This window comes from Eumetopias jubatus, unplaced genomic scaffold (assembly GCF_037043125.1).
Source record: "Eumetopias jubatus isolate StellerSeaLion01/CBP00866 unplaced genomic scaffold, mEumJub1_p1.0 scaffold_9, whole genome shotgun sequence".
NCBI lineage: Eukaryota > Metazoa > Chordata > Mammalia > Carnivora > Otariidae > Eumetopias > Eumetopias jubatus.
The window spans coordinates 73946350-73973182 of NW_028274815.1; the positions used below are offsets into that span (position 1 = coordinate 73946350).

General features: G+C 46.0%; 1 protein-coding gene across 3 annotated transcripts in view; it reads right to left on the reverse strand.

Moving 5' to 3' along the window:
- The window catches only part of PRKCE (protein kinase C epsilon), a 474741-nt gene that overhangs the window by 142022 nt on the left and 305886 nt on the right, over nt 1-26833 (reverse strand). For all 3 annotated transcript variants that reach the window (XR_003609387.2, XM_088026545.1, XM_028103787.2), the window contains 5 exons: nt 25495-25624; nt 12191-12333; nt 9544-9640; nt 6655-6851; nt 3868-4041 (listed from right to left, as the gene is read on the reverse strand). Coding sequence is in view for 2 of the 3 variants with exons in the window: in XM_088026545.1 (XP_087882671.1) it covers nt 3868-4041; nt 6655-6851; nt 9544-9640; nt 12191-12333; nt 25495-25624 (741 nt within the window). In the remaining variant the exon portion in view is untranslated. The remainder of the gene's footprint in view (nt 1-3867; nt 4042-6654; nt 6852-9543; nt 9641-12190; nt 12334-25494; nt 25625-26833) is intronic.

Below are 26833 nucleotides of genomic sequence, written 5' to 3' on the forward strand. Positions count from 1 at the left end.
CAGTGGCTCTCCCATCCCTAGATTTCTGTGGGTGAGGAAGAAGGCTGAAAAGGCAGTTCCTGAAGTCGCTCCTCCCCCTGAGCCCTGACTTTGACTAAGCCCATCACCTGTAGAGCCTAGCAGGGTGCCTGGTCCAGGGAAGCGCGTTAACAGCACAGCACGGTATACCCTTGAACAATGAGGCAGATGGGGAACCAAGCTCCCGCATGGTCAAAAATCCCCATATAACTTTTGACTTCCCCCAAAGCTTTATCAATAGTCTACTGTTGAACAGAAGCCTTACTGAGAACATAAATAGTCGATTAACATATTTTGTAGGTTCCATGTTTTATATATTGTATTCTTATAATAAAGTAAGCGAGAGGAAGGAAAATATCACTACGAAAACTGTGAAGTAAAGGAGATATGTTTACAGTCCTGTACTATTTCAAAATAACCCGCATGTAAGGGACCAGTTCAAACCCGTGTGTGGGCCTAGGGTTGACTGTATTTCCGTCTTCTCTCTACAAATCATCAGATCTCACAGGTGCAGGAATTTTGCTCATCATCTCCCAAACACCCTCCACTCTTCCTCTCCTTCCTGCTGTTGTTCAGGCATTGTCATTTGCTTTTCTTCCTTCCAGATCCCTTGGAGAACGATCAGAGTACATGAACCAATGGCAAGTAGGCAGCAGGCATAGAAAAGGCCAAATCAATCACCCTTGAACCGTATCTTCACAGCAGGCTGTGGGGACCAGACCTAATTCATGACTTGACATCATGACTGGTGCCAATGGATTTACACAGTCATCCCCAGTGGTCACCACACCGGACAGGCACCTGCACGTCACACACATCTAAGTCCTGTCAGGCCACCCGTGTAGCGCGTGGCCTGAAGCTATGTGCAAACCATCAGGAAGTTCTCAAAGCGTGTTTCCTTGGGGGCCCTTTCTTCCTATACACTGAAAATCAAAGGCTCACCTAAAAATAATTAAACCCAACTTAACGTTATTGCTGCTTTGTGTGTCAGAATAAAACAAGAGTGAAAGAAATCTTAATAGGACTGCAATCAGATCTCACATTCCTTAACTGTGTATTAGAGTCTTAGTTGAAACCAGGTTCAGGGTAACTCAGAGGAATTGTCCTTTCTTTTCAGGAAAAGTGAAACTAAAGCAGGACGGAGCGATGGGGACTGAGCCTGGCTCCCGTTCCCAACCCCGACCGTGGCCCCATCCTCCCCTCCTCAAAGCCTGGCTTGAGCTCTCACCCTACTCCAAACTCCAAGAGCACCTCTCCTCTGAGTCTCCTGGTTTGAACACCCCACACCATGCTCTTTGCTGCCATTTGCTTACAGAAGGAGTATAAAATCCCCATCGCTTAGGGAGCAAACCCCTCCACTTTTTGTTGATAAGCCCAGAGCCAGCACCTACCTCATAGTTAGATGAATGAATAATAGCTACTTTTTAAAACCATGACTACTGGTTGTCATAGGAAAAGTCACATTTTCTAGATATTGGGGGTTTAGAAAATGATTCTTCCTAAGATTGCTTTCATTAGTAAGCTAAGGTCCTTCGGTGAGGTTGAAATAGGATTCCCTTTTGACAAGTTAGGTGAACATACATCTGTTGTGTAAAGTGGGGTGTGCTACTGTTCTCCCAAACAATGGTGGTATGGCAGAGGTGGGGCAAAATCGCTCCTGTAACTGTGGCTATCTGATACTGGCCTGAGAAAAAGAGTGAGGTAAATCTCTGAACTACTAAAGTCACTTCTCTCCCCAACCCCACTCTCCAGCCACCCAGATCCTAATCTCCATGTCAGTTTGGTTATTGTTCTGTCATAAAGGAAATCCATGGTGTTACTCAACACCATTTTGTCCTCCAAAAGCTGCCATACAATGAGGAAGCTTAACCTTGATGTTCTACAATATACAGAGGAGAACACTGCTGACATGGAAGATATTCATTCTCTCACTCATTCACCAAGAGGTGTAGGAAAGCTGACCCTCCACTGTGGCTCCCCAAGGACATTGGGTCTCTTGGTAATGTGTCCAAAGAAAAAAACACCTGTGTGGATCCCTACCCCGGAAACCACCACAAATAGTGTAAGAGATGGCTACCTGTTAGGGGTAGGGGAAGGGGGGAAAGTTCCCCCCACAGAGGGGACACTGTTCTAGGTCAGGCAAGAGAGCATGTCAGTGTGGTATCAGGGCAAGGTCCAGTGGACTGGGAGGGAGTTCCAGAGACCAGATGCCAAGTCCGTCGTGGCCAAAACTGAGTATCTTATGGGCGAAAGACTTCTACTCCTCTGAAATCTGATTTTCTCAATGGAGCAAAAAGTAGAGAAAAGAAGAACATTGACCATACGATTGATTCTCTTTTCTCATGTTGGGCTCTGCATATGTGCACATACATGCATAGACCCGCAAATATTAGGCATTCCATAAAACATGTCCAAAACAAGGATTGCCAACGGGTCCTGTACTTGTTCGGAAAAGGGATTTCCAGATTTTCAGAAGGTATTTCTTATTCTCCTGAGATTCTCCAAGATCAGAGGGTTAGGAAAAATGCCAGTAGATCACGGTTTCTCAGTGTGGAGTAGGCAGTGTTATGGGTCGAGCTTGAGAATGAATAATTAGAAAATACTATATTAAATCAAGACGATTTTTTTCTCCCATTGCAGTTCTCCTCAGGGACTTCAATAAGCAAGTGTATGTTGTGAGACAGTCTAAAGGAGGTCAGATGGCAATTTCCCAAACCATGGGCTACAGAGTCCTTTATGCTTAGAGTTTCTCAAGTGATGAAAGTTCAGAGAAACACCCTTTGAGAAAGAGTATCCCAAAGAGCCTGTAAAGTCCCTGAGGTCAAACACTGGGCCTTGCTTACCACTGTATCTCCACACCTGGCACACTGGAAGAATTCAATCAAATATAATAAAATAAAATTTTGCCAAATGACCAAACAAGTAATTATTGAATTCAAAGTGGAAGAATGTTATCACAGTGACGTAGAGGTGCGAGGATGCCAAGGGGCAAGGGATCGTCTCTCCAAGATGGCGCCCTTCACTGTCTGGGCTCCACAGGGGCACAGGGAGGAGTTTCGGGTGAAGTTGCCTGTGCCTTCTCAAGAAGCTAAGGGCTACAGACCCATAGGGCAACCTCAAAGACTTTAACTTTCTTTTTTCTCCAAAGAGGGGTAATAAGATATGAGCTTCATGAAGAATGTTGGCATTTCTCTTCTTTACTAAGTTAAAAAAATCAGTTATGATACTCATAGGTGAGACTCCATAATGCTGTTACAGATTATTTTCGTTTCTTTACTGCCACCTTCTGGTTCCCAGGCTCCTACCTGGTAAATTTAAAACGCCACCTTCTATTTGTATTTCGCCAGGGCATTGTAAGCACTTGCCCATAGCCTTTGCCTCCCATGACATTATACAAGTCAGAGGTGGTTAGGGCGGCCTTCGCTCCTTTTCATTTGACCTGAAAGCAACAGGGAACTTAAGTGATTTGCCTAGTGATAGAAAGTTAGGAGCAGAGCAAGGACTAACCACGCCTGTTGGTTTTTCCAAGGAGCAAACACTGGGTTTAGCCATTTGGCTTTGTCCAGCTACCTCTGCAAAGAGTTCTATTGCCCTCTCATCCCTCCACAAGCACAACCTTGAATGGAAAATTCCATGCCCTTAAAAAAGAGAGGATGCTGTTCAAATATACCCTGATCTTCTCAAGGATAAGATCCATTCCACTTTACAAGGCCTATGAGAAAAGAAGGTAGAGGGTCTATAATTGATTTTTTTTTTTTTAATCTGACACCAAGATGCCATCCCATCATACAGCACTACCCCAAGATGGCGGCCCAAGATGGCGGCCCACCACTTTCTTCTTGGCCATACCTTGGTCTGAAAGCAGCAATAGAGTTGGGTTAGGTACGGGTGTTTCCGTGCCAGCGCCAAAATCCTCTTCTCTGTCATTGTGCAGTCCACATCATCATCCTGGAGGATGACATCCTTCTTTAAGACCTTCACAGCATATACTTCATCTTTGCCTTTCAGCTCTGCCAACATGACCTGCAATGAACCGAAACCACTCCCGTCAATCTATACACACATGGAATCCAAAGAAAAAACACAAGTCAATACCAAAGGCTTTCAAAACTAACTTCTTTTTTCTTTCATTTTAAGTACTATACAAAATTTAAAAATGTTTAGAAAAACTACCCATCCTAATGTAGCTACTAGAATTCATTTATTTATGTTTCATCTCTAGCATAGGACCTAAGGGAAGAAAAAAGAAGTTCAACACACATCTGTGAAATAATTATTCACACGTACATATACATTTGTCATACTTGCAATTATAGTATTGCACAAATATTTTTTTAACTGACATTAATAAGGATTTATCGTCTACATTGTCACCATCATTATCAGGGTTGCTTATACTCAACTGAAGTAAACATATTACAACTTATTTAACCATTTACCTCATATTACACACTTACGTGAAACCTAATTATTAAATATCAGAGAAATAAATTGGATCGAGTATTTTTGTACATGTCATTTTGTTTCTTTTGGGGGGGCATATCCTTAAGCTAGAAAGTCTTAGAAGTAGAGTATAAGGTTAGATATTTTGCACATTTCTTGAGTTTCAAAAAGGATGTACAAAATAATCCGCCACTAGGAATGTAGAGATGCTCCAGTTTCATGGCAGTGTACCCACCACATTGGGTGTTTTCACTTAAAAAGTGTTTTTGCTCATCTAACAGGTGTGAAATATAACATCAAGCCTGTTTTAACTTGCAATGGAACTTTTTAAAAAATTTTTCCTTAAATTGTATTTGTGTGAACTGTCAGTTTGATACTCAAGATAACTCTGTCTAGTTCTATCTACTGTCTTATATTATTTTCTTATGAATCTGTATGAGTTTGGTATACAACAATACTAACACTTTGCTTTCTGCAGAGGTTTGTCTAAGCCTGTTTTATGATTTTCTGTTCTATAGCAAACAGGATCACTTGTCCTTATGTAGCTAAATCTGTCATGTTTGCCTTCATGGTTCTTCTATAGCCTTAATGCTGGGAATGTGATTCCTTCTCCAGAGAGCAGATTCACAGTTCTATGAGTTTCAAGTTTTCCCATCGTTTGATATTTTTGCACTAATTTCTCTGCAATGTGACAAGTCCTTCTCTTTTTAAACAACCATCTCCTAAGCCCGGTATGCCAGGGTGAGCTGCCAGGGCTCAAGAACTCAGTAACTCAGAAGCTTCAAAAAGGAATTCAGGGTGCTGAGGAACTTTCATCACTGACGAGTAATGCAAAATCTTTAAAAGTAGCTCAAATGCTGGCTGTGATTTTTCCTAAAAAACCACCTGAATGCTCCAGAGTCATCCAAGTTCCCATCCTGCCTACACGGTAAGGAGACCTGGAAACTCTGAGCCTGCTCATTTCCCTTGACTCTTGTTCAAAATTAAACCTGCTCACATCCCCGAGTTACGCCTGGACCAGGGCACTGGGGCCAGCTTCTTATTTACTCAGTCTCTGAAGAATGTGATTGCTTCAGCCTCTACATTTAAGTATGCTCCTCCTTGGGTTACCTTCCTGCTACAGCGATCTCAGGATGAGATGGGACAGGTGAGGGGCTGGGAGGCAGGCCCACGCCCTGGAGGCTTCCAGAGCCATTCCCTTCAGGGAACAGCAGAGCGGCTCTGTGGCTCAGCAAGCTGGCTGATCTGCAGGCTGCTGCTTTCAAGAGCCCAGGACACGTGAGGGCACGTGACTTGGGAGCCGCCAGGCCCAGGAGCAGGGTGTGGAAAGGCACCTCCTAGGGACTCCCATCTTTGCAGAGCACAAGGAAATGACCAGGGATCTCAGCTGAAGGGTTAGCCAGCATCCTGGGCCCTCTGCCCTTCCATCTTCTTTCTAAAATGAACAGGGATTATTTCCCCCAAGTCACTGTGCCACCAGAATGGAGTCTGATCACGCCGAAAGCTTCACGGGGCACATACACCCCGCAAGGCTCTGCTTATCTCAGTGTGGGGCCGGACAGGGAGAACGGCACCAAGGGCAAGATCCAAGCCAGGAGGTGATTATTCTCATTCTCTTGCCACATGTGCAGGATAAACAGCCCTTAATAAGTGCCAGAAAAGTCAGTTAAATGCCATTTAACTTTCCAAATAATACATGCTCAGATTTGCTCAGAGCCCGAAGTTCACAGAGGGCAGAGATTCCAGAGTTCATTTTCAAAGTCTCTGTCATGAATTACAGCCAGAACTTCAGATGGATCTCTGAAGGAGGGAAGAAATGCAGTGCTAGCTAGTTATCGCCGAGAATGGGGATGCCAAACACACATAAAACAATTTAAACGTTCCCAAGTGTCATTTTATTTTTTTTTTTTTTTTACACCCACGACCTCAACTTGATGCCTGTGTCCCCATTTGACAAATGAGAAAAACTGAGTCCCAGAGAAGTTAAGTGACTAGCTGGAAGTCCCACAGCGAATGAGCAGCAGATCCTGGGCTCCCACCTGCTTGGCCGCAGGCCGTTTCCACAGAACAAGGAAGGAAGACGCAACCAGACCAGGCTGAGATGTTCACAGCCTGATCTTACCCAGATCGGACAGATGAGGCAACGCCACGGGGCAGAGAAAGTCAGCGGTTGTACCCACGCACACCACAGACCTTGCCAAAGCTGCCTTTGCCCAGCACCTTGATGAAGGTGAACTCATCCAGACCCAGGCGCTTGGCCTGGCCCTGCCGCACTTCGCCGTTCTCCCCGGGGCTCGCCTGCTGGCCGTCGCCGCCTGCTACGCGGTGCTCCTCCCCGCGGGTGTCAAAAGACAAGGCCTTCCGGATGTTGTTTTCAAGTTCTTTTATTTCTAGGGCCAAGGGTGACAAGACCTCACATTAGTGCATACCTCAGGATCCCTTCCCATCAGGACTCAGCACTCAGACCACCCCCCCCGCCCCCCGAACCCCACTGTGAGGTCTCAGCCGGCCTTCGGATTCTTCATAGCAGCAGAGCCAGCCTGGCATCCCTCCACGCGTTCCTCCCTTTGCTCTCCAAGCTTTCACCGGCACCTAATGCACAGCAGGGCCTCAGGATGCGAAGAGGAGGACACAGCTCCCCAGGGCTGACACTTCCAGATTATGCCGAAACCCGGCCCTCTCTCTCTCTCTGAAAGCCCCCTCTGGCCTGTGGCCTGCTCCGTTATTCTAGGTGTAGTGCAGGAATCCTGGCCTTCTCTGGAACCCTGCGGAGTCCCAAAGACAACAGGCTCCCTTCGAGTTCCCTTTGAAAGTTAGAACAGTGGTTAAATCGAGAACTGTCATCACGTGATGTAACTGTATCAGAAGCTAGGACCCGGAAGCCTTGAACCTCTGAAGGACTCTACTTGGCCTTATTGCATTTATTCTAATACCCATCTCTCACAAGGTTATTCAACAAAATGAGCCACGGGCTTCTCATTAACTAAAGGATTGCTGTCCGGGAGTGACATGTTGCAAATTTACCTCAGACAAGGCAGGGATTCCTCAATACAGTTTCACAACCACGGGGCAGTCTTGTGTCCCTGCAGAGCATGTGACCTAAACTACCCAGCGGTGATAACACTGGATGGCCCTTTGACCTTTCCTGTTTGAGCAAGCTTTATTGTTAGCTATTCATTCACCAAGACACACACACCTCTCGATGCAGAACTGGGCACCCCAAGCATAATCTGATTTTAAGAGATGCTCATCAGAAACTGGGATGATGGAAGGGGGGCACAGACTATCAACCCTTGGGAATCAGAATGAGGCATGATGACCAGGTGCTGCTTGACATAAAGAAATCTTCAGCTTCTTTTCAGAAGGACGGAGGCCCATGAGAGCTTGCTCAAGGAATCTGGATCTTTCTTAGATCTGCTGGGGTAGAGTGGGGAGGGTTGAGGATGGCTCCTGAGTCTCAGGCTCTCCCCTTGCCAATTCAGCCATTTCCTAGCACTTTTTCCTTACTCAGTATACCTTCTAGTCTCAGCAAACAGCTAGAAGTCTCAGTTTTCAAGGCAAACTACTTAAACGGATTTTGGAAAACAGAACTTGGGTGTCGAGGGATTCAAAAGCTTGAAGAAAATGTCATTCTGTGTCTTCTCACAATGGAAGGAAGAGAAACTGTGTGTCATCTCTGTCCTGTGGCAATACCGTGTCTTGCTAAGAGGGTCTTTGCATCCAACTGTGCCCACACCGCTGTACTGACCAGAGACAAACACAGGCACGACATCCCACCAGGTGGCAGCCAGGCCTAGAAACCACGCTCCACCTCACTCTTACTGGGGGCATGTACTGTATAACGCTGTCTCCCTGAAGTTCTCAAAGGAGGTCTCAGCACTCAAAAGGGACACATGGAAACATCCACATAGGTTGCAGGGTAATACCTACCAGTTTGGAGGCCCCTGCGTACCACTGGATTACTCATGAATGTGTCAAATCTTTTTCGGAATAAAGCAGAGTATAAAGATGCAGAAAGCTAATCAGAGCAGCAAGAACAGCGACTCAGACCAATTACTCTGTGGCCTCAGGATAGGCACACATCACCCTGCAGCTGTTTTATTTACTCCTGGGTAAGCCGAAGTGGGTCACAGCGATGACCCTCTGAGACTAGCGTCCCGAAACCAGGAGGGGTATGGTCTCAGCCTTACTGCCGACTTAGTTCCAGACCATTGGACAGAACTTTTCGACTCCCTGATCTCCCACTTCCCAGCCTGTGACATGGGGACAGGGATGGAGCGCCACAGAGTTGGCGTGAGCCTAAGATTAAGATAATGAACACAAGGAGGCTACAGAAAATCAAGGCACGCTTGTCATGCAACGATGATTATTCTTGCTCTGCAGAAGCATACATCCCTTTCCAGGGATGTCTGGTCACCAGAAGGGAAGGTTTTAAATGTCTTAGTCTCCCCTCAGCATTCTGGGATGCCCTCAGAATTCGGAAACTTTGACTACATTAAGCATATTCTTAGGCGGAAGAAGGAAACCTGAGCTTTAGGAGGCGGTCAGGCCTAGAGCTGGCTTCCTCTCTTCTCTCGGTCTGTTCTCCAGCTCCATGCTCCTGTCCCTGTCCATCCACAGGCCATGGCAGGAGGTGGCCCCTCTCCCCCAACTCTTGCCCTGCTCTCAGGTTTCCGGGGGTGATGATCAGAGTCAGGATGAAAGGAAGTGGCACTCAGCTGAGAGGGGCGTGGTGGATGGGAGGACAGGTCTGGGAAGAGGCCCTGGGGCACCCTCCTACATTCGGGACCCTGGAAAGAGGCCAGGGTAAAGAAAGAGCTACACCATCACCTGCTCTTTCTCTCTTACCCTGGCCTGGACAGGGTTTAAGGCAAACACAGCTGTTTAAGTGCCTGTCCCTCAAGACAGCCTTGCAGAGAGAAAGAGCAGCTAAGGAGTCAGTAGGGAGAGGGTGTCCGAAGCTCTTCCAGGGCCACCCCTGTTCCAGCTAACAAGGGCGGAACAAGGGTGGAGAGGCCGCCACCTCCTCAGTCCTTCCGATGACATTGCTCAGAGGTAACAAAGCAAATCCGAGGGCCTCACCCTGGTCACAGGGGGAGGTGGGTGCTGACTTGGATCGATCTTCCTCCGATGGTGAGCTTCCAGAAGTGGGCTGCGGGGACTCAGCGCCGGCAAGGAGCTAGAGGGCGACAAAGAGGGGAGGCGTGAGAAGGGAGGGTGGGGGCTGCCCTGAGGTCAGGAGCGCGGAGGCGCTCTACTTATGGAGCGAGGGCTGTAGGAGTCCCTGGTGCCCAGCAGCACTCTCTGAATGGACGTTCTGAAAGCAGGCTCAGGTTCATTTGACAGTTAAAGGGAAGACAAGAGACTGCACCAGGCCCTGTATGCAAGTGCTGAGTCACTCCACTGTACGCCGGGATCTAATATTACACTATATGTTAACTAACTGGAATCAAAACAAAAACTTAAAGGGAGAGCCTGCAATTTGTTCAGTTTTCATTCTACCCAAGCACAACTGTCCGCCTTCCATTGAGACCTCCCTCGCCTATGCAAGCAACGCAAGTTACCACACCCAAAGCAACTCGGTGTTTGTCTCTAGCACCTGTTGGGCATTTATCCATCGTCTTGTTCAGCTGTTCATGGCCTAGTTCATGGCCTCTGCACGTGGCTACTGTGTGGGGCTCTCTACTCAGGTGGACTACAGGCTCTCGGAAGGTAAGACTCTAGCCAGTCTTTGTGTTGCTCCTGGCACCTTGCACAAAATGATACCTTTCATAGAAGCTCAATAAATATATTTAGATGTATCGATATTGGTTGGCAAATTTTAATAGAGCACTCCCCCCTCCCTCCCCCCGCCGTGAACTTTATTTGCTGGCAGAGATGCTGGCACACCCGTGTTAAGTTCCCATGAAAGTCAAAGGTTTGGACGAAGCGGTCATGCGGAGTTTTGCTCTATTTTACTCTCGATCTACCAGCTGTGTGCACATGTCCTCTCTGGACGATGGACCACCTGCAAGGGGCAACGTGAAGACAAGCAGTGCTCCAGCAAGCCTGACACCCTGGCGAAGAAGCCCTTTTAGCTTCTGACCAAGGGGACTTCTCTCCCTTCCTCTCACACGAAGTTGAGCTACTACTTGCTCACGTGGCTTTTTCCAGCTTTTGCACTAGAAGCAATCCGGCAATAAAGACATCAGAATCCTCTAGTCTTTAACTGTCTCTTCCCAGATTTCTCCATGTTGGCTTCTTACCACGAGGTTCCCCAAAATCAAAGACAGATGCTGCCTGGTTATTGGCATTACAGCCCGTGTAAATAGGGGGAGAGGGCAGGTGTGTATTGCATTTTCTCTTAAATGTTTCATGAAAATTAACAACGATTCTGTCTCAATTTACTTCTAGCAAGGAGAAAAGCCACATCTCCCACAAAGGGCTCTCCCTAGAGCTCATAAATGTGTGTGTCCAACATTGTCACGACAGAGTGTTTGCTTAACCCACCTCTTTGGTGGGGGCCTAGCATTCTTGGATGCTGACATTCTGCTTGCAATTGCAATGTCTTGGGTCAATAACTGAAGTCCTGTTTCCACTACTGGGATTTACAGAGCCAAGAGCCACCCAGAAGCACAAAATCTCATAGCTAACCAACCAGGGAGAAGAGAATTCTTTTTTCCCAACCCTTGCAAAACAGCTTTGCTTATTTGGAAGCTGGAGAGGGAGGGGTTTAAGAAGATGGAAACAATCCAAACCTCCCCATTCAAGGGAAAGAGCTCTTTTGAGATGCACCAGGGAAAAGGTGTGGGCAGTTTCTAAAAGGAGAAGGGAAACACAGAGCCCTTCAGAAGGTATTTCAGGGCAGAATTTAGGGAGAACATTTAGGAGTCAAAATTGTAGAGCACCCTGAGACAGACTTGCTTTTCTGGTAAGTGCTTGAGAATGCCTGATACTAGGTGATGAGGATCACTGTCCGCCCCCTACCCCGAACAGGATTTCTTGCCCAGTTAACATGGTTCTGATTTTCTCATAACTTACTCTTTTGAAGACGTTTACATTTTCTAGGCTGGAACCCAAGGCCAAGAAGAACCTTCAAACAAAATGCTATGGATGCCTTGAGCTCTATTTACATCTGTGGGCCCTGACTTACCAAAATAGCATCTCAGCAAATGGATCTCTTCTTACTGACATTCAGAATGTCACACGGATAGAGCCAGGGGGCTTTGGTCTCCAAAGAAAGGCCCAGATGTTTCACGTGGTGGGGTATTAACAATACCCCTCGGGTGGCACTACCACAAATCTTCTTGGCCTGCTCCCTAGAGAAGAATGTGGTCCCAGCGCTTCATCCTGTATCCTCATTATAGTGACACCAGGGGCAAAGTTCAAACACTGACATTGCTTTCATGCCAGTTCTGGATGCAGATAAGCCTACTTCCTTGTCTAGAAGTGTGCTTTTTCTAGAGGGAATTCCAAAGTCCTCATCTCAGAGATTAGGTTTCCCTGAGGAACAGAACACTTGAGACTTGCTTCATTTTTCCCCCACTTGTGGAACTGAAGGAAACTTTAATGTCACCTGCCTGACCACTTTTTTTTTCTTCCTTTTTTAGCACATGTCTTTAGCTGAGTCTTAAACCCAGGAAGCTTAGAACCTCACTCCAGGGTGGGTGGGTGGGGGGGCGCTCTCAAGATGAGATGAGAGATGGTGGCCTCCAAAAAGCTCCAGAAACACCTCCAAATAGCCAGTTACCTTTTTCCTCCTCTGGCCGCTGTTGGTGATTTTGTCTGGAGTGACACCTAGGTCAGCCAGAACTTTGGCAATTCCTCTGGCATCCACCCCACAGTTGGGGGCCACGTTGGTCTCACAGCGCCGGTGAACGTTCATCTTGCAGACTGTAAGGAGACACGGAGAGGAGACTTCCAACGTTCGTGACCTAAAACGTTACCTTGTGTTTTTTTTTTTTTTTCCTGATTGTAAAAGTAATACATGTTCATTTGGTAGAATTTGGAAAATACAGAAAGACAAAAAGAGAAAAATAAAAATCACCCATCATCTCATCACACAGAACTAAAACAGCATCCATCAAAACACCATACAGACATAACCACTGTTTATGGATAAATATTTCCATAACTATTATTTCCTCCTAGGAAACAGAACACGGACCATAAGAGAATTTAACCCGTTTATTTGGAGAAAGTTCATCTGGATCCTGAGTACAAATGGGTTGCATATATACGGTGTGCTCTACTTCTTTGCTAAAATGTGGGAATATTATCAAGTGAGAAGTGCCCACAGTAGAGCCTACTGAGATGCTCATCTGAACATGGGGACATTGAACGAGGTGACCTCCAAGGCTCCTTTCAAATCTAAAATCCAATTTCAAAGGAACAAAAGCCGTGCCTGAGAGTCTTTTTTTGCCCACATCATTTAGTTGTTGGTGTAGGACATCAAAAGTGAAAACATCAACTGTTCTGGTTTCCAGTCTAACATGTAAGGCGCTGAGACAAAGTCGCTCGGTCCTAACAAGTGCAAAGCTGAACAAACTGAAAAATCAACAACTCTTCTCAGGTCTGTTAGTGGAGTAAGGTTACAGGGCACACTGCTGCCCCCAAATGAACAAGACAGTCAGGCAGCTACTGTGAACCACAGCTCACTGGGCAGAAACTCCCCAGCAGCAACTTCTGTGGGAACCAGGGCCAGGGCAGGGAAACCGGAACTGAAAGTGGCAAAGTGCTGGAGTCTCAAGGTGAATGAGGCTGAGTCCAAACTCTGGGCAGAGCCAGTCATAGGGGCCTCCCACACCTTTGTCAGTTTTGCTTCTAGGAGTTTGACCAGGTCCTCACAGTGAACACTGGGGAAAAAATTCCCTTATGCTTCTGCCAGGGGGAGGGGAAAAGGAACCATTTTGAAATAAACCAGAATACTCTGTTCTTAACAAGGCCTGCTTTTAGGAGAAACTATTTTGCCACAGCCTAAACTACTGTGGGTTTATCAGATCCCACCTCACCTGCGGGAAGGAAAATACCCTACTCTAGCCTCTTTAGCTTCCCATATGGGAGAAGGGAAATACCTAACCCAGCTCCTTCTAGCCTTCCATGTGGAAGAAGAATACGCAACTCCAGCCCACTCCAGACATCCTGTCCCACCTAAGGGAGGAGGAAAAAGCCCCTTGAGTAACACTTATAAAGGTCATAGTTCAGAGGCACAGGTTCATGGAAAGACTGAGATCTAATCATAGGACTAGAGAATGCTTCCCCTGCCCTACACCCTCACCACCACATTACTAAAGGCCTGTTTACTGCAGTTCCTTTTACTCAGCACATCATGTCCAGCTATCAAGAAAAAGTTAAAAGGCATTCTAAAAGGCAAATACACAGCAAGGCAGGAATGTTGGAATTATCAGACCGGGAATTTATTTTTTATTTTTATTTTTATTTTTATTTATTTTTAAAGATTTTATTTATTTATTTTAGAAAGAGAAAGAGAGTGAGCAGAGGGGCAGAGGGGGAGGGAGGAGGACAGACAGACTCTGCACCGAGTGCAGAGCCTGATGTGGGGCTCCATCTTACAATCCTGAGATCATGACCTGAGCTGAAACCAAGAGTCAGATGCTCAACTGACTGAGCCACCCAGGCCCCTCTCAGACCGGGAATTTAAAACAGCTGTGGGGGCACCTGGGTGGCTCAGTTGGTTAAGCGTCTGCTTTTGGCTCAGGTCATGATCCCGGGGTCGTGGGATCGAGCCTCGCATTGGGCTCCCTGCTCTGCGGGGAGCCTGCGTCTCCCTCTCCCACTTCCCCTGCTTGTGTTCCCTCTCTCACTGTGTCTCTCTCTGTCAAATAAATAAAAATATTAAAAAATAAAAATAATAAAACAGCTGTGATTAATATACTAAGGGCTCTCATCAATAAAGTAGATAGCATATAAGAACAAATGGGCAATGTAAGCAGAGAGAGGGAAATTCTAAGAAAGAATCAAAAGGAAATTCTAGAGATCAAAAACATTGTAACAGGGGCACCGGGGTGGCTCAGTCGTTAAGCGTCTGACTTCGGCTCAGGTCATGATCCCAGGGTCCTGGGATCGAGCCCCACATCGGGCTCCCTGCTCTGTGGGGAGCCTGCTTCTCCCTCTCTCACTCCCCTTGCTTGTGTTCCCTCTCTCACTGTGTCTCTCTCTCTGTCAAATAAATAAATAAAATCTTTAAAAACAACAACATTGTAACAGAAAACAAGAATGCCATGGCTGGTCCCATTGGTAGAATGACACTGGTGAGGAAATAATCTCTGAGTTTGAGGATAGGTCAATAGAAACGTCCAAAACAGAAGCAAAGAGAAAAAAAGACTAAAGAAAAGAAACAGACTATCTAAGAACTGTGGGGCTATATAAGGTATAATGTGTATAATGGAAACACCAGATGAAGAAGACAAAGAGAGATAGAAGAAATATTTGAAACAAAAATGACTGAGAATATCCTCAAATTAATGTCAGACACCAAACCACAGAGCCAGGAAGCTCAGAGAATACCAAGCAGGACAAAAACAAAACACAATAACAATCTTCACCTAAGCCTGTCATATACAAACTTCAGAAAATCAAAGATAAAGCAAAATAATCTTGAAAGAAGCCAGAAGGAAATTACACCTGACCTACAGAGGAGCAAAGATAAGAACTGCATCTGACTCAACCCCAGAAACCAGGCAAACAAGAAGATGACGATGTGAAATATATAAAATATTGAGAAAAACCTCCACCAACATAGAATTCTGTACCCTATGAAATTATTCTTCAAAAGTGAGGGAGAAATAAAGACTTCCCTTAGACAAATAAAAATTGAGGGAGTTCACTGACAGTAGACTTGTCTTGCTAAAAAATGTTAAAAGAAGCTCTTCAGGGAGAAGGAAAACAATCAGTCAGAAACTCAGATCTACATAAAGAAAGAAAGACTATCGGAGAAGGAATAAAAACTTTTATCTTCCTTCTTCTTCACTGATCTCACAAATAAGTTTCTCAAAATAATAGCAACAATATATCCAATTATGTATGCTTATATGTATATAAATATGTGGGCTTATGTGTAATCAAAATGAATGACAGCACTGATACAAGGAGTGGGAGGGAGAGATTATGATTATTTTGTTATTATAATGTACTTACATTACCTATGAAGCATTAGAATATTATTTGAAAGTGGATTTGGATTTGTTGTAAATTATACTCTGGGGCAACCACAAACATCAGTAAAAAAAGAAAAGTAACTAATATGCTCAAAAAAGGAGAGAAAATGGAATCGTATGAAATACTCAACTGAAAACACAGAAGGCAGAAAAGAAGCGGAAAATAAAAATAGGAATGAAGAACAAGGGCATCAAATGGAAAACAAGAGCAAAAATGATAGTTATGAATTCAACTATATCAATAATCACTTTGAATGTCGATGATCTAAATACAGTTGACCCTTGAACAACATAGCAGTTAGGGGTGTTGACCCCCTGCACTGTTGAAAATCCAAATATAACTTTTGGCTCCCTAAAAACTACTCCCATTAACTACTAATAGCCTTCTGCTAACTGGAAGTCTTACAGATAATATAAACAGTTGATGAAACATACTTTGTATGTAATATGTACTGTATACTATATTCTTTCAACAAAGCTAGAGAGAAGAAAATGCTACTAAGAAAATAATAAGGAAAATACAGTAGTGTAAAAAAAAAATCCATATATAAGCGGACCGACGCAGTTCAAACCTGTGTTGTTCAAAGGTCCACTGTATGCCAGTTAAAAGAGATTGTCAGAGTGGATCAAAAAACAGGACCCAATTAAATTTAATCCATAAGAAATATACTTTAAATATAAGACAAATATAGATTAAAGGCATGGAGAAAGATATACTGTGCTAACACTAATAAAAAGGAGGCAGGAGTAGCTATATCAATATGGACAGAGAAGACTTCAGAGCAAGGAAGGTTATCAGGGATAGCAAAGGGGTCAATTCTCAAAGAAGACATTAAATCTTTAGTGTGCATGCACCTAACAGCAGAGCATCAAAATATGTGAGGCAAAAACAGAACTGCGAGGGGAAATAGATAAATCCACTGTTATGGTTAGAGACTTCAACACTCCTCTATCAGAAATGGAGAGATCCAGAAGGCAGAAAATCAGTAAAGACATAGTTGAGGTCAAGAGCACCATCAGTCAACTGAATAAAATTAATTACTATATCTAGCAACTACTTCATCCAATGACAGCAGAATACACATACTTCTTAAGCTCATACGGGACACTTACTAAGACAGACCACAATCTGAGCCATAAAACAAACCTTAACAAATTTAAAAGAATTAAAATAAATCATACAAAAAAAAAATCTGCTCTCAGACCACAGTGGAATTAAATTAGAAATCAAAAACAGAAAAATGGTTGGAAAATCCTCAAATGGTTGGAAATTAAATAACACACTGCTAAATAAAACATGAGTAAAAGAAGAAATCCTAAGAGAAATTTTAAAATATTTTGAACTGATTGAAAATAAAAGCACAACTTCTCATAATTATCAGGATACTGCAAAACCATTCTTGAAAGACACAGTCTACCAAAACTCACAAAAGAAATAGATAATGTAAAAGGTCAATATCTATTAAAGCAGTCAATAATTAATAACTTTCCAAAACAGACAGTACCAGGCCCAGATGAGTTGACTGGTGAATTTTACCAAACATTTAAATTAGAAATTATATCAATTCTCTATAATATCTTCTAGAAAATGAAAACAGAAGGGACATTACAAGAAAAGACAACTACAGCCCAGTATCTGCCATGAATATAAACGTAAAAATCCTCAACAACATACCAGCAAATTGAAGCCAACAATGCATAAAAAGAAATATAAATCATAAACAAGTAGGATTTATCTCAGGTATGCAAAATTAGTTTTTGAAAATCAATTAATGTAATCCTTCACATCAACAGGCTTAAGAAGAAGAATCACATGATCCTATAGATAGATGCAGAAAACACATTTGGCAAAATCCAATACCCACTCATGAGCAAATCTCTTAGCAACCAAAAAGTACAGAAGAACTTCCTCAACTTAATAAAGAACATCCACAATAAATCTACAACTAATATCATACTTACCGATGGAAAACTAGAAGCTTCCTAGTTTTAAGTATATGGCAAAGATATCCCCTCTCTCACTATCCCTTTTCGATATTTTATTGGAAATACAAGATAATGCAATAAGACAAGAAAAAGAAATAAAAGGTATAACGATTGGAAAGGAAGAAATAAAACTGCCTTTATTCACAGATGACACGATTGTCTATGTAGAAAACAAAGAACTGATAAAAATCTTCCGAAACTAATAAGTGATTATAGCAAGGATGCAGGATACAAGGCTAATACACAAAACTCAATCATGTTCATATATACCACCAATGATCAAGTGGAATTTGAAATTAAAAACATGATGATATTTATACTGGCACCTAAAAAACTGAAATACTTAGGTCTGAAACTAAAAAAATATGTACAAAGTCTATATGAGTAAAACTATGAAACTCTGATGAAAGAAATAAAAAAAGAACTAAATAAATGGAAAGATATTCCACGTTCATGGGTAGGAAGTCTCAGTGTTATTAGGATGTCCGTTCTTCTCAGGGCATTCTCAATCAAAATCCCATAAAGTTATTTTGTGGATATTGATAAACTGAGTCCAAACTTTATATGGAGAGGCAAAGACCCAGAAGAGCCAGCACAATATTGAGAAGAGCAAAGCTGGAGGACTGAGACTACCTGACTTCGAGACTTACTCTAAAGGTATAAAAATTAAGACAGTGTGTACTGGTGAAAGAGTAGACAAACAGATGTTCGGAACAGAATAGAGAGCCAGAAAGAGATCTCCATAATTATACAACTGATCTTGCAAAGGCAATACAATGGAGCAAAGATAGTTTTCAACAAATGGTGCTGGAACACCTAGACATCCAGACACACACAAAAACAAATCTAGACACAGACCTTACACCCTTCACAAAAATTAATGGATCACAGACCTAAAAATAAAACTCACAACTATGAAACCCCTAGGAGGTAGAAGAAAATCTAGGTGACCTTAGGTATGGTGATGACTTTTAAAATACAATCCCAAAGGCATGATAAATGAAAGAAAGAACGGATAAGCTGGATTTCATTAAAATTAAAGGCTTCTGCTCTGTAAAAGACAGTATCAAGAGAATGAGAAGGTAAGCCACAGACTGGGAGAAAACATTTGCAAAAGACACATCTGATAAAGGAATGTTATCCAAAATATGCAAAGAATTCTTAAAACTCAACAGTAAGAATATGAACCATCCAATTAATGTTTACAGTTCTATTCATAATCACCAAAACTTAGAAACAACCAAGTTGACCATCAGCAGGTGAATGGATAAACTGTGGTATATCCAGACAATGGAATCTTAATTCAGCACTAAACAGAAATGATCTATTGAACTATGAAGAGACATGGAGGAACTTTAAATGCATATTGCTAAGTGAAAGAAGCCAATCTGAAAAGTCTCCATATTGTATGATTCCAACCATATGACATCTGGGAAAGAAAAACTGTGGAGACTGTAAAAGGCTCAGTAGTTGCCAGTGGTTGGGGGGAAGCAGTGGAGCACAGAGGATTTTTAGGACAGTGAAATTATTCTGTATGATACTATAATGGTGAACACAGGGCATTATATATTTGTCCAAACTCATGGAATGTACAACCTCAAGATCGAACCCTAAAGTAAACTGAGTGATAACAATGGTCAGTGTAAGTCCACTGATTGTAATACATGTACCTCTCTGGTGGGGGATGCTGAGAGTTGGGGGAACTGTGTGTGAGGGTGAGGGTATATGGGAAATCTCTGTACCCTCCCCCTCAATTTTACCATGAACCTAAACTTCTCCAAAAATTCAAGTCTATTAAAAAACACCAACACAAACTTTTCTGAAAGAAACCAAGAGGAGTGGCTGGACTTCCTTCTGGCCCCACATGGTCTGGTCATTGGCCTGGAGGGAGGAGCAGCAGAGACCATCCCCCACCCCAACTCAGGTTTGGAAGGCTCAGCTGAGCTATGGAGCTCAAGATGCCCACAGGACCAAAGATGAGGGTGCAGGGTAGGGATGCTGGTAGGAGGGGCCTTTCTCAGACAATATAAACATATAAGAAAGCCCCACCACAGCCTAGCCATGGTGCTGACTTGATTCACTGAATTATTGCTGGTGATGTCTGGAAATCCTCAGGCCCACCATGTACTCCCAGCACTCTGTTCTAAATTCCCGGTCCCACTCTGCATAGCAGCAGCTACCCTTTGACACTCAGCTTACCTTACCTACTTCTGCCCACCAGCCCCATGAATGCTTTCTTCTGCCTCCTCATGAGGTGACAGAAAGGACAAGAACAAAGCAACCAACCTGAAAGAATTTCTTAGCAAGGGCAACAGAGCTATATAATTTGGCCTCTGGCGCCCTCTGCTGTTAAAATGCTAAACCTGTCTGTCCTAACAAAACAAATAGTGTGGGTTGGCAGGTCAGCAGAACAGAAATGGTCTTCCGGACATCTTCACTTTTTACTTTTAAAACTCTTTCTTTTCCCCTCAAAGATTTTGCTTTCTATTTTTAAAAACTCTATTATTTCCCTGGGAGAGCCATATAGTTTTCTTAATATGAAGGGAAGGGAAGGGAAGGGAAGGGAAGGGAAGGGAAGGGAAGGGAAGGAAACTTAGCTGCACAAAGTATGCAGCTAAGATCACTCAGTTCATTATTTTCATTCTAGTTCTCAGAAGACAGGAGGGCAGCTGAGATTAGACCAGAGTGACTTCCCTACCACTGCCCAGCCAGGCAATAATGCAACCAGGACCAGAACAGCTTCCCAGACTCTTACCCCGTGATCTCGATGGGCCACAGCTCCCTAAGTCATTGGTCCTCCAACAAAATGGCCCCTTCCTCATCTCTTCTTGGAGAGCAAGTGATACTCTGGTCCCTTATTCCACGAAAGCAGCCTCAGATCACAGTGGTTATTAAAACGGGCTCTCAAAGAAAGGCAGGGGACTGGGAAGGGGCTTCTTCGGGAATCTCTAGGCCAGACCTTTCCCCAGGGTACCTTCAGCCCTGCCTGGGTACAGAGCTGTAATCCGAGCAGACAGGCAGGAGCAGGGAGCCCACCTCACACTGGGACGAGAAAACACCAGGGCTTCCGCAGGTCCCCACAGGGCACACTGTGAACTGTATGAGAGCCCTGGGTTTCTGCAAACTTGCCCCTCGGTGCTGAGGGCTTCAGGGCGGCCGGGCTGGAGACGTGAGTGTGGGATGGTGGGCGGAAGAGAAACGGGACGTGGGCTATAAGGCAAGTGAGAAACACTCACCTTCTTTAGAAGAAAACAAAAACCATAAGGTCTCGGGTGTCTTTCCCTTCAGGGGGACTGACTCCATGTATCAATGGGAAAAATAAAACACAGGTGCAAAAGGGCCTAGAGAGGTTCAGGGTGCAGGTGAGGTCAGGTTGGGGAAGCAGCGCAGTTAAAGTGAAGAACAGAAAGGATTCAAATGCCTCAGGGCCTTAGTGACAGATGCTGGTATCTGAAGGTTTGAGCCAGTTTCTGCCGGCGTTTTTCTACCCTTGACTACGGATCTCGGTTATGCAACGATGGTCTGCGAGCATCTTCCTAGGGCCTGGTGCCTCCGGGCCGTGGGCAGGGAGGTGGCAGCCCAGAGGACACAGGTGGGTCCCCACAGGTCCCTGGCTGTAACCTCCTTGTGCACATCGTCCACTTTCTCCAGCTCTCCATCTCCCTCCAGTACAACACGGTGATTATGTGCCTTCTACCTGGCCCTCAGAGGGACGGTGCTCAGAGGAGTATGTGCATAACCCCCGAACACAGGTGGCTCAGGCAAGCTGAGGCTGAAGGGAAGTGACCAAGACAGTCTTGTGGATCCTTCCCTGTAGACCCAAGCTCTTAAGAACTGTTCCACTAACCAGATGTGACCCTATTCCCAGGAGTGGGACGGGCAACAAAGCGGAAGCCATGGACCGGGGGACGGGGGCCCCAGCCTAGGGGAGCAAAGCAACATGACCCTGCAAAGGTGGGAACCCGATGGAGGGTTCCAGAGCAGGAGAGGGCGTGGAACACAGATCAGAGCCAGGGGTGGCGGGGTAGGGGGGGAGGAGAGCACCCGCTCCACAGGAACATGATGCTTCAGGACCCTGGGCAGCTCTCTAATTCTTGGGTTCTGTTCCTTAGCAATCATAGCAGCAGAAGCAGACTCAGACCCAGGCAAGAGGGGCCCCTGCCCTGGCTCCTGCCGGCCCCTTCTGACGTCCCCCTTTCCACCACAGGGGCAAAAAGACTTGAGGTTGAGAAAGGATCAAAAGAGAGAAGTAAACATGGCGGATCTGGGGCAGGGGAAGCATTCTGTAGGATGACGGTGGATTCCTGTCATCATGCAACTGTAGCAAACGTACCCCTCGGTGGGGGTGGGGGCACACCGACGGTGGGGAGGCTGTGTGCACGTGGGGGCGGGGGGGGTATATGGGAAATGTCTGCACAATTCTCTCAATTTTTCTGTAGGACTTAAAGCTGCTCTAAAAAACAGTCTGTTAATTGAGGGGTCGGGGAGAGGTAGCGGGGGTAGGAAAGGAGCAAGGGCAAGTGAGCACATCATGGTAACGGAGGAACAGGAGACAGGAGATCTGCCACCGTGTACTGGGGACCCTGCGTTCTGAACAGCCTCGGCCTCACATTCTGTGTGGCCCGCCTCCTTCCCGCTGCCCTGGGATCCTGGGAACAGGTGGCCTCACTCTCCCCGCCTTTGCTTGAGCAGACATCAGAGTGCTGCCTGCCAAAACAGCTGAAGACACATCCCTGGGCCCTGCCTTCTTCCAGGGTCATCCAGGGACCCCACAGCCCTGGCAGCAACATCCAGGCGTCTGGGCTGCTTTCTTAAAATGTCAATATTTATGAGATGACAGTACCTTCATTTAGATTCCCTAGATAGATCAATCATTAATACAGTTACTGAAAACCAGACATGGCCTCATCTGGGTCCCATCCAAAGCAGGCTCTGCGCTTCCCGGCAGCCCCTCTCAACCTTCCTCTAATGCATCACTCCTCCGCTAACAACACTCGGGAGTCCTGCTCCGTTTATTTCCTCCTCGCCCACTGTTTTATTGTTTTATTTTATTTTTTTAAATTTTATTATGTTAGTCACCACACAATACATCATTAGTTTTTGATGTGGTGATCCACGATCCATTGTTTGCGTATAACACCCAGTGCTCCATGCAGTACGTGCCCTCCTTAATACCCATCACCAGGCTAACCCATCCCCCCACCCCACCCCCTCTAGAACCGTCAGTTTGTTTCCCAGAGTCCATAGTCTCTCATGGTTCATCTCCACCTCTAATCCTCCCCCCCTTCATTTTTCCCTTCCTTCTCCTAATGTCCTCCATGCTGTTCCTTATGTTCCACAAATAAGTGAGACCATATGATAATTGACTTTCTCTGCTTGACTTATTTCACTTAGCATCATCTCCTCCAGTCCCATCCATGTTGATGTAAAAGTTGGGTAGTCATCCTTTCTGATGGCTGAGTAATATTCCATTGTATATATGGACCCCATCTTCTTTATCCATTCGTCTGTTGAAGGGCATCTCGGCTCTTTCCACAGTTTGGCTATTGCGGACATTGCTGCTAGGAACGTTGGGGTGCATACGGCCCTTGTTTTCACTACATCTGTGTCTTTGGGGTAAACACCCGGGAGTGCAATGGCTGAGTCATAGGGTAGCTCTATTTTTAACTTTTTGAGGAACCTCCACACTGTTTTCCAAAGCGGCTGTACCAACTTGCATTCCCACCAACAGCGTAAGAGGGTTCCCCTTTCTCCACAACCTCTCTCCCATTGTTTTAAGGTCACTTAGCGTCAAAGGGTTTCGGGTGGGCCCTGCTTCAGGTTCATGCACCAGAACACTGGACAGGGAGGTCTGAACGTCTGGGCAGCTGGCCCAGGACGGCAGATGTGCCCAGAGTCAGCACCTCTTCCTGCCCCAAGTCAGGGTGCCCTTAGCTCCCCGCACAGCCACTTCCAACCTTTACCCCCCCGACCCCAGCGTCCACACCCACTTCTTACCTCGACTCCAAAAGGGATCTCCCAGTTCAGGAGACCAGGGGACTCTCCTAGCAATGCCCCCAACAGATCCAGAACTTAGAGGATCCTCTATCCCCTCACCTCCTGTCCCTGACGCAGGACACGTATCTGCGTCCAGGCCTGGTCTCGAGGCTTTCCCTCCAGCTGGGAGGACGGGGCATCCATCTTTCTCCCCCAGGCCCAACCCTCTCTTTCCTGGCTCACTAATCTCTCCTTTTTCATGGTCTTCTCCCTCATTAGAGAAACATTCTGCGAGAGTAATTTATCTTCCGTTTTGCTTCAGCGTAGCTGGCCTTCCATCCCGCCAAGACCACTCCTGTTGAGGTCACTAGTCACCTCCTAGTAGTTAAATCCAATCCCGTGTTCCACTTCTTACTTTCAATGACCTCTTGGAAGCATCTGGCAGCACTTATCACTTCCTTTAAACATCTTTTAATCTACTCTTTACTCTCTTGGCTTCCACGGCGCCATCCCTCAAGACTTCTCCTCCCACTTCTGAGGTGCTCCCATTGCATATGCAGGCCTGTCCTTGAATGCTGGTCACCTTCCTCCCCCAAACCTCAGGGTGTTACCTTTTCTCCCCACAGTGAAGGCACTTCTGGGGAGGACATCAGCTTTACAGCTTCAACCGCTGCCTGCTATATCTTTAACTACTACATGGGCAAACCCCAAGTCTGAATGCTCGGTGTAGACCTCCCCCTGAATTTCAATGAGAGCACCCAACAGCCAGACAGCTCCATGGAGATTTCAGACAGGCACCTCAGGGTTGGCATGGCCCTAACTCAGCCCCTCTGCCTTTGCCTCCAACCTCTCGAATCTCCTCTCTCAGAGAATAGTGTCCCCAAGACCCCAGGTGGATCTGGTCACACATCCAATAAATTACTCCTCACTATCTCTTTAGTCACTCTCCCTCTCTTCATTCTCTCTGCAGCTACAAACTTTATTTCTAATCGTCATAATTTCACATTGGGATCCCTTCAATGACCAATCTGTTCATGGCCTCAGGATTCCTTTTTATACTTGACCTCTCTAATTTTTCCACAATGGGAATTTATTAGTCATATAGTCAGTACAAAGCCATGCGATATTCCGGCCCAACAGTTCGTGGATGTCCAACTCTTCATGCCAGCTGGACCAGCTCATGGAAGCAAGCACCCCATTCAGGCCCCCAGAGCATGTGCCCGCCTTTCCATAACATCACATGCTGTTACCCGTCTCATCTGAGCTGAAGACAATTCATGAGCAGGGCAGCCGGAAACAGAGGAAGGAACCTGAGACTCAAGAGTCAAGGTTCAAACCTTATTTCTGCTACTAAGTGGTGCAACGTGAACAAGTCACTGAGTCTCTGAGCCTCAGGGTCAGGGGAATAAGATCACCTACATAACAGGTCTGTGTGGGATCAATAAGATTTCGTATGGGACAGCGCCCTAGCATGGCTCCTTCTCAGAGTAAGCTCGGAACCACGGATTGTGACAGAAGGATACCCATTACTTATTTCAGGGCCTAACTCCAGAAATATGCTTCCCTTCTGCTCCAGTGTATCTTTTCCTTAAATTATTTATCCACTTTTACAGACTCAAATCACCCCCCCTCCCCCAGCTTGCTCACGGTCTTAAAGATGGAGGAAGCACACCTCCCTCCCGGCGTTCCCTCCACGGAGTTTCTTTGGCCACTCTCTGCACAGAGACCGCTGAACAAATTCACGAGTAACTAATGAGAGCTTAACAAGGGCTTGTGCTCAGTCCTCTGGCCAAACCTGGAACTTACTTGGGGAGGCTCTGGGAACAAAGAGTTTTCAAAAAAGAGGAGATGGAAGGGACACGGGAGTGGGGGTGGGGGGGGGAGCGGGACAAGGGCAGGGCCCAGAGCGCCTTACCTTTGCACTGCAAACCCTGCCGTAAGAGGCCCCAGAGCAAGGACCCACAGTGGTCGCAGAAGGTGGGGACCTTGTAGTTGTGGATACCAAACTTGTGGGGCATGTTGACACTGAACCGCTGCGAGCCCACCTGCAGGGATGGCAAAACACAGGGTCACTGCCAAGCTCGCTCACACCATGGCCTGCTTACTGCCAGAGCTCCTACAGGCCAGCTTTCCCAGAAGGCCTGGTCACTGAAGGGGGCAGGTCGGAGCTTGGCTCTGAAAGCTGCCCCGAGAAACCAGGTGCAGAGAACCTCCTGGGGCCTTTGCCCCGGATGCCCTTAGCTCATTCTCTGCCTCTCTGTTGGACCTTGAGAGGCCAGGCCCGTGGGCTTCCACCTCTCATGGCACATGACACTCAATTTGCTTCTCACATTTTGGCTGTTCATGAGATGTCACCGTGTGTTTCTCAGTGCTGCTTTGTGCCTGGAGGCCACACAGGGCTGTCTTTCAGCAGCTTGATGGTGGACAGATTCTATAAACACCCTAAAGGCCCAGCACAGCTGTGGAAACTGCAGGTCATCAGTTAGGACAGACAATAATTGTGGTGAAGACTGCTAATCCAGAGCGGTGAGCACTAAGGGCAGGAAGGTATGGGTACTGCCCACAGGCCAGGCACCACCATCGCAGTTAAACCTCCCCAGCACCCTGCGGGGCAGGTGCCATTGTTGGCCTGAGTTTATAGCTGGGGAAATTGAGGCACAATGAGATTAAGAAGCACACCTGTAAGCCGATGAGCAGCAGAGGCAGAATTTGATGCCCACGAGTGTGAATTCAGAGCCCAGGCCTTTTCACCACCGGGCTGTCACTTAGGGATTATTTCAAAGGAGTAAAGAGAAAGCGGTAAGGTGGATGGGGAAGGACGGGGGCGGCGGGGGGGAGTGGGGAGGGGGTGTCCAGGTATTCTGATCTGTCGGCCTGGGTCTGCCGCCAACCACATGTGAGGTCTTGGGAGTTTCCTGACTTCTTGGGGCTTCGGATTCCTGATTTGGCAAACAAGGATGGCAGCCTCATCGCACCTAACGTCACAGGGCTGTGAGGGGGACGAGACACACAGAAGCGAGGGGTCATCGGCGTGGTCCCCCTTTCTGGGTCTCCTTCTCTACATCTGCCTGCTCACCCTGAAGGGTATGGATCGTTGTTCCCATTCTTTTCCTGCAAATGCCGAAGACGTGATGGACCCACACTAAGAACAGACTCGGGGGTCGCAGGAAGAGCCTCACAGGGGTATGGGTGATGGAGAAAGGTGAAGAGGTAGGGGAGTGTCCAGGAACTCGGAGGTTCGGGGAGAGCTGTGT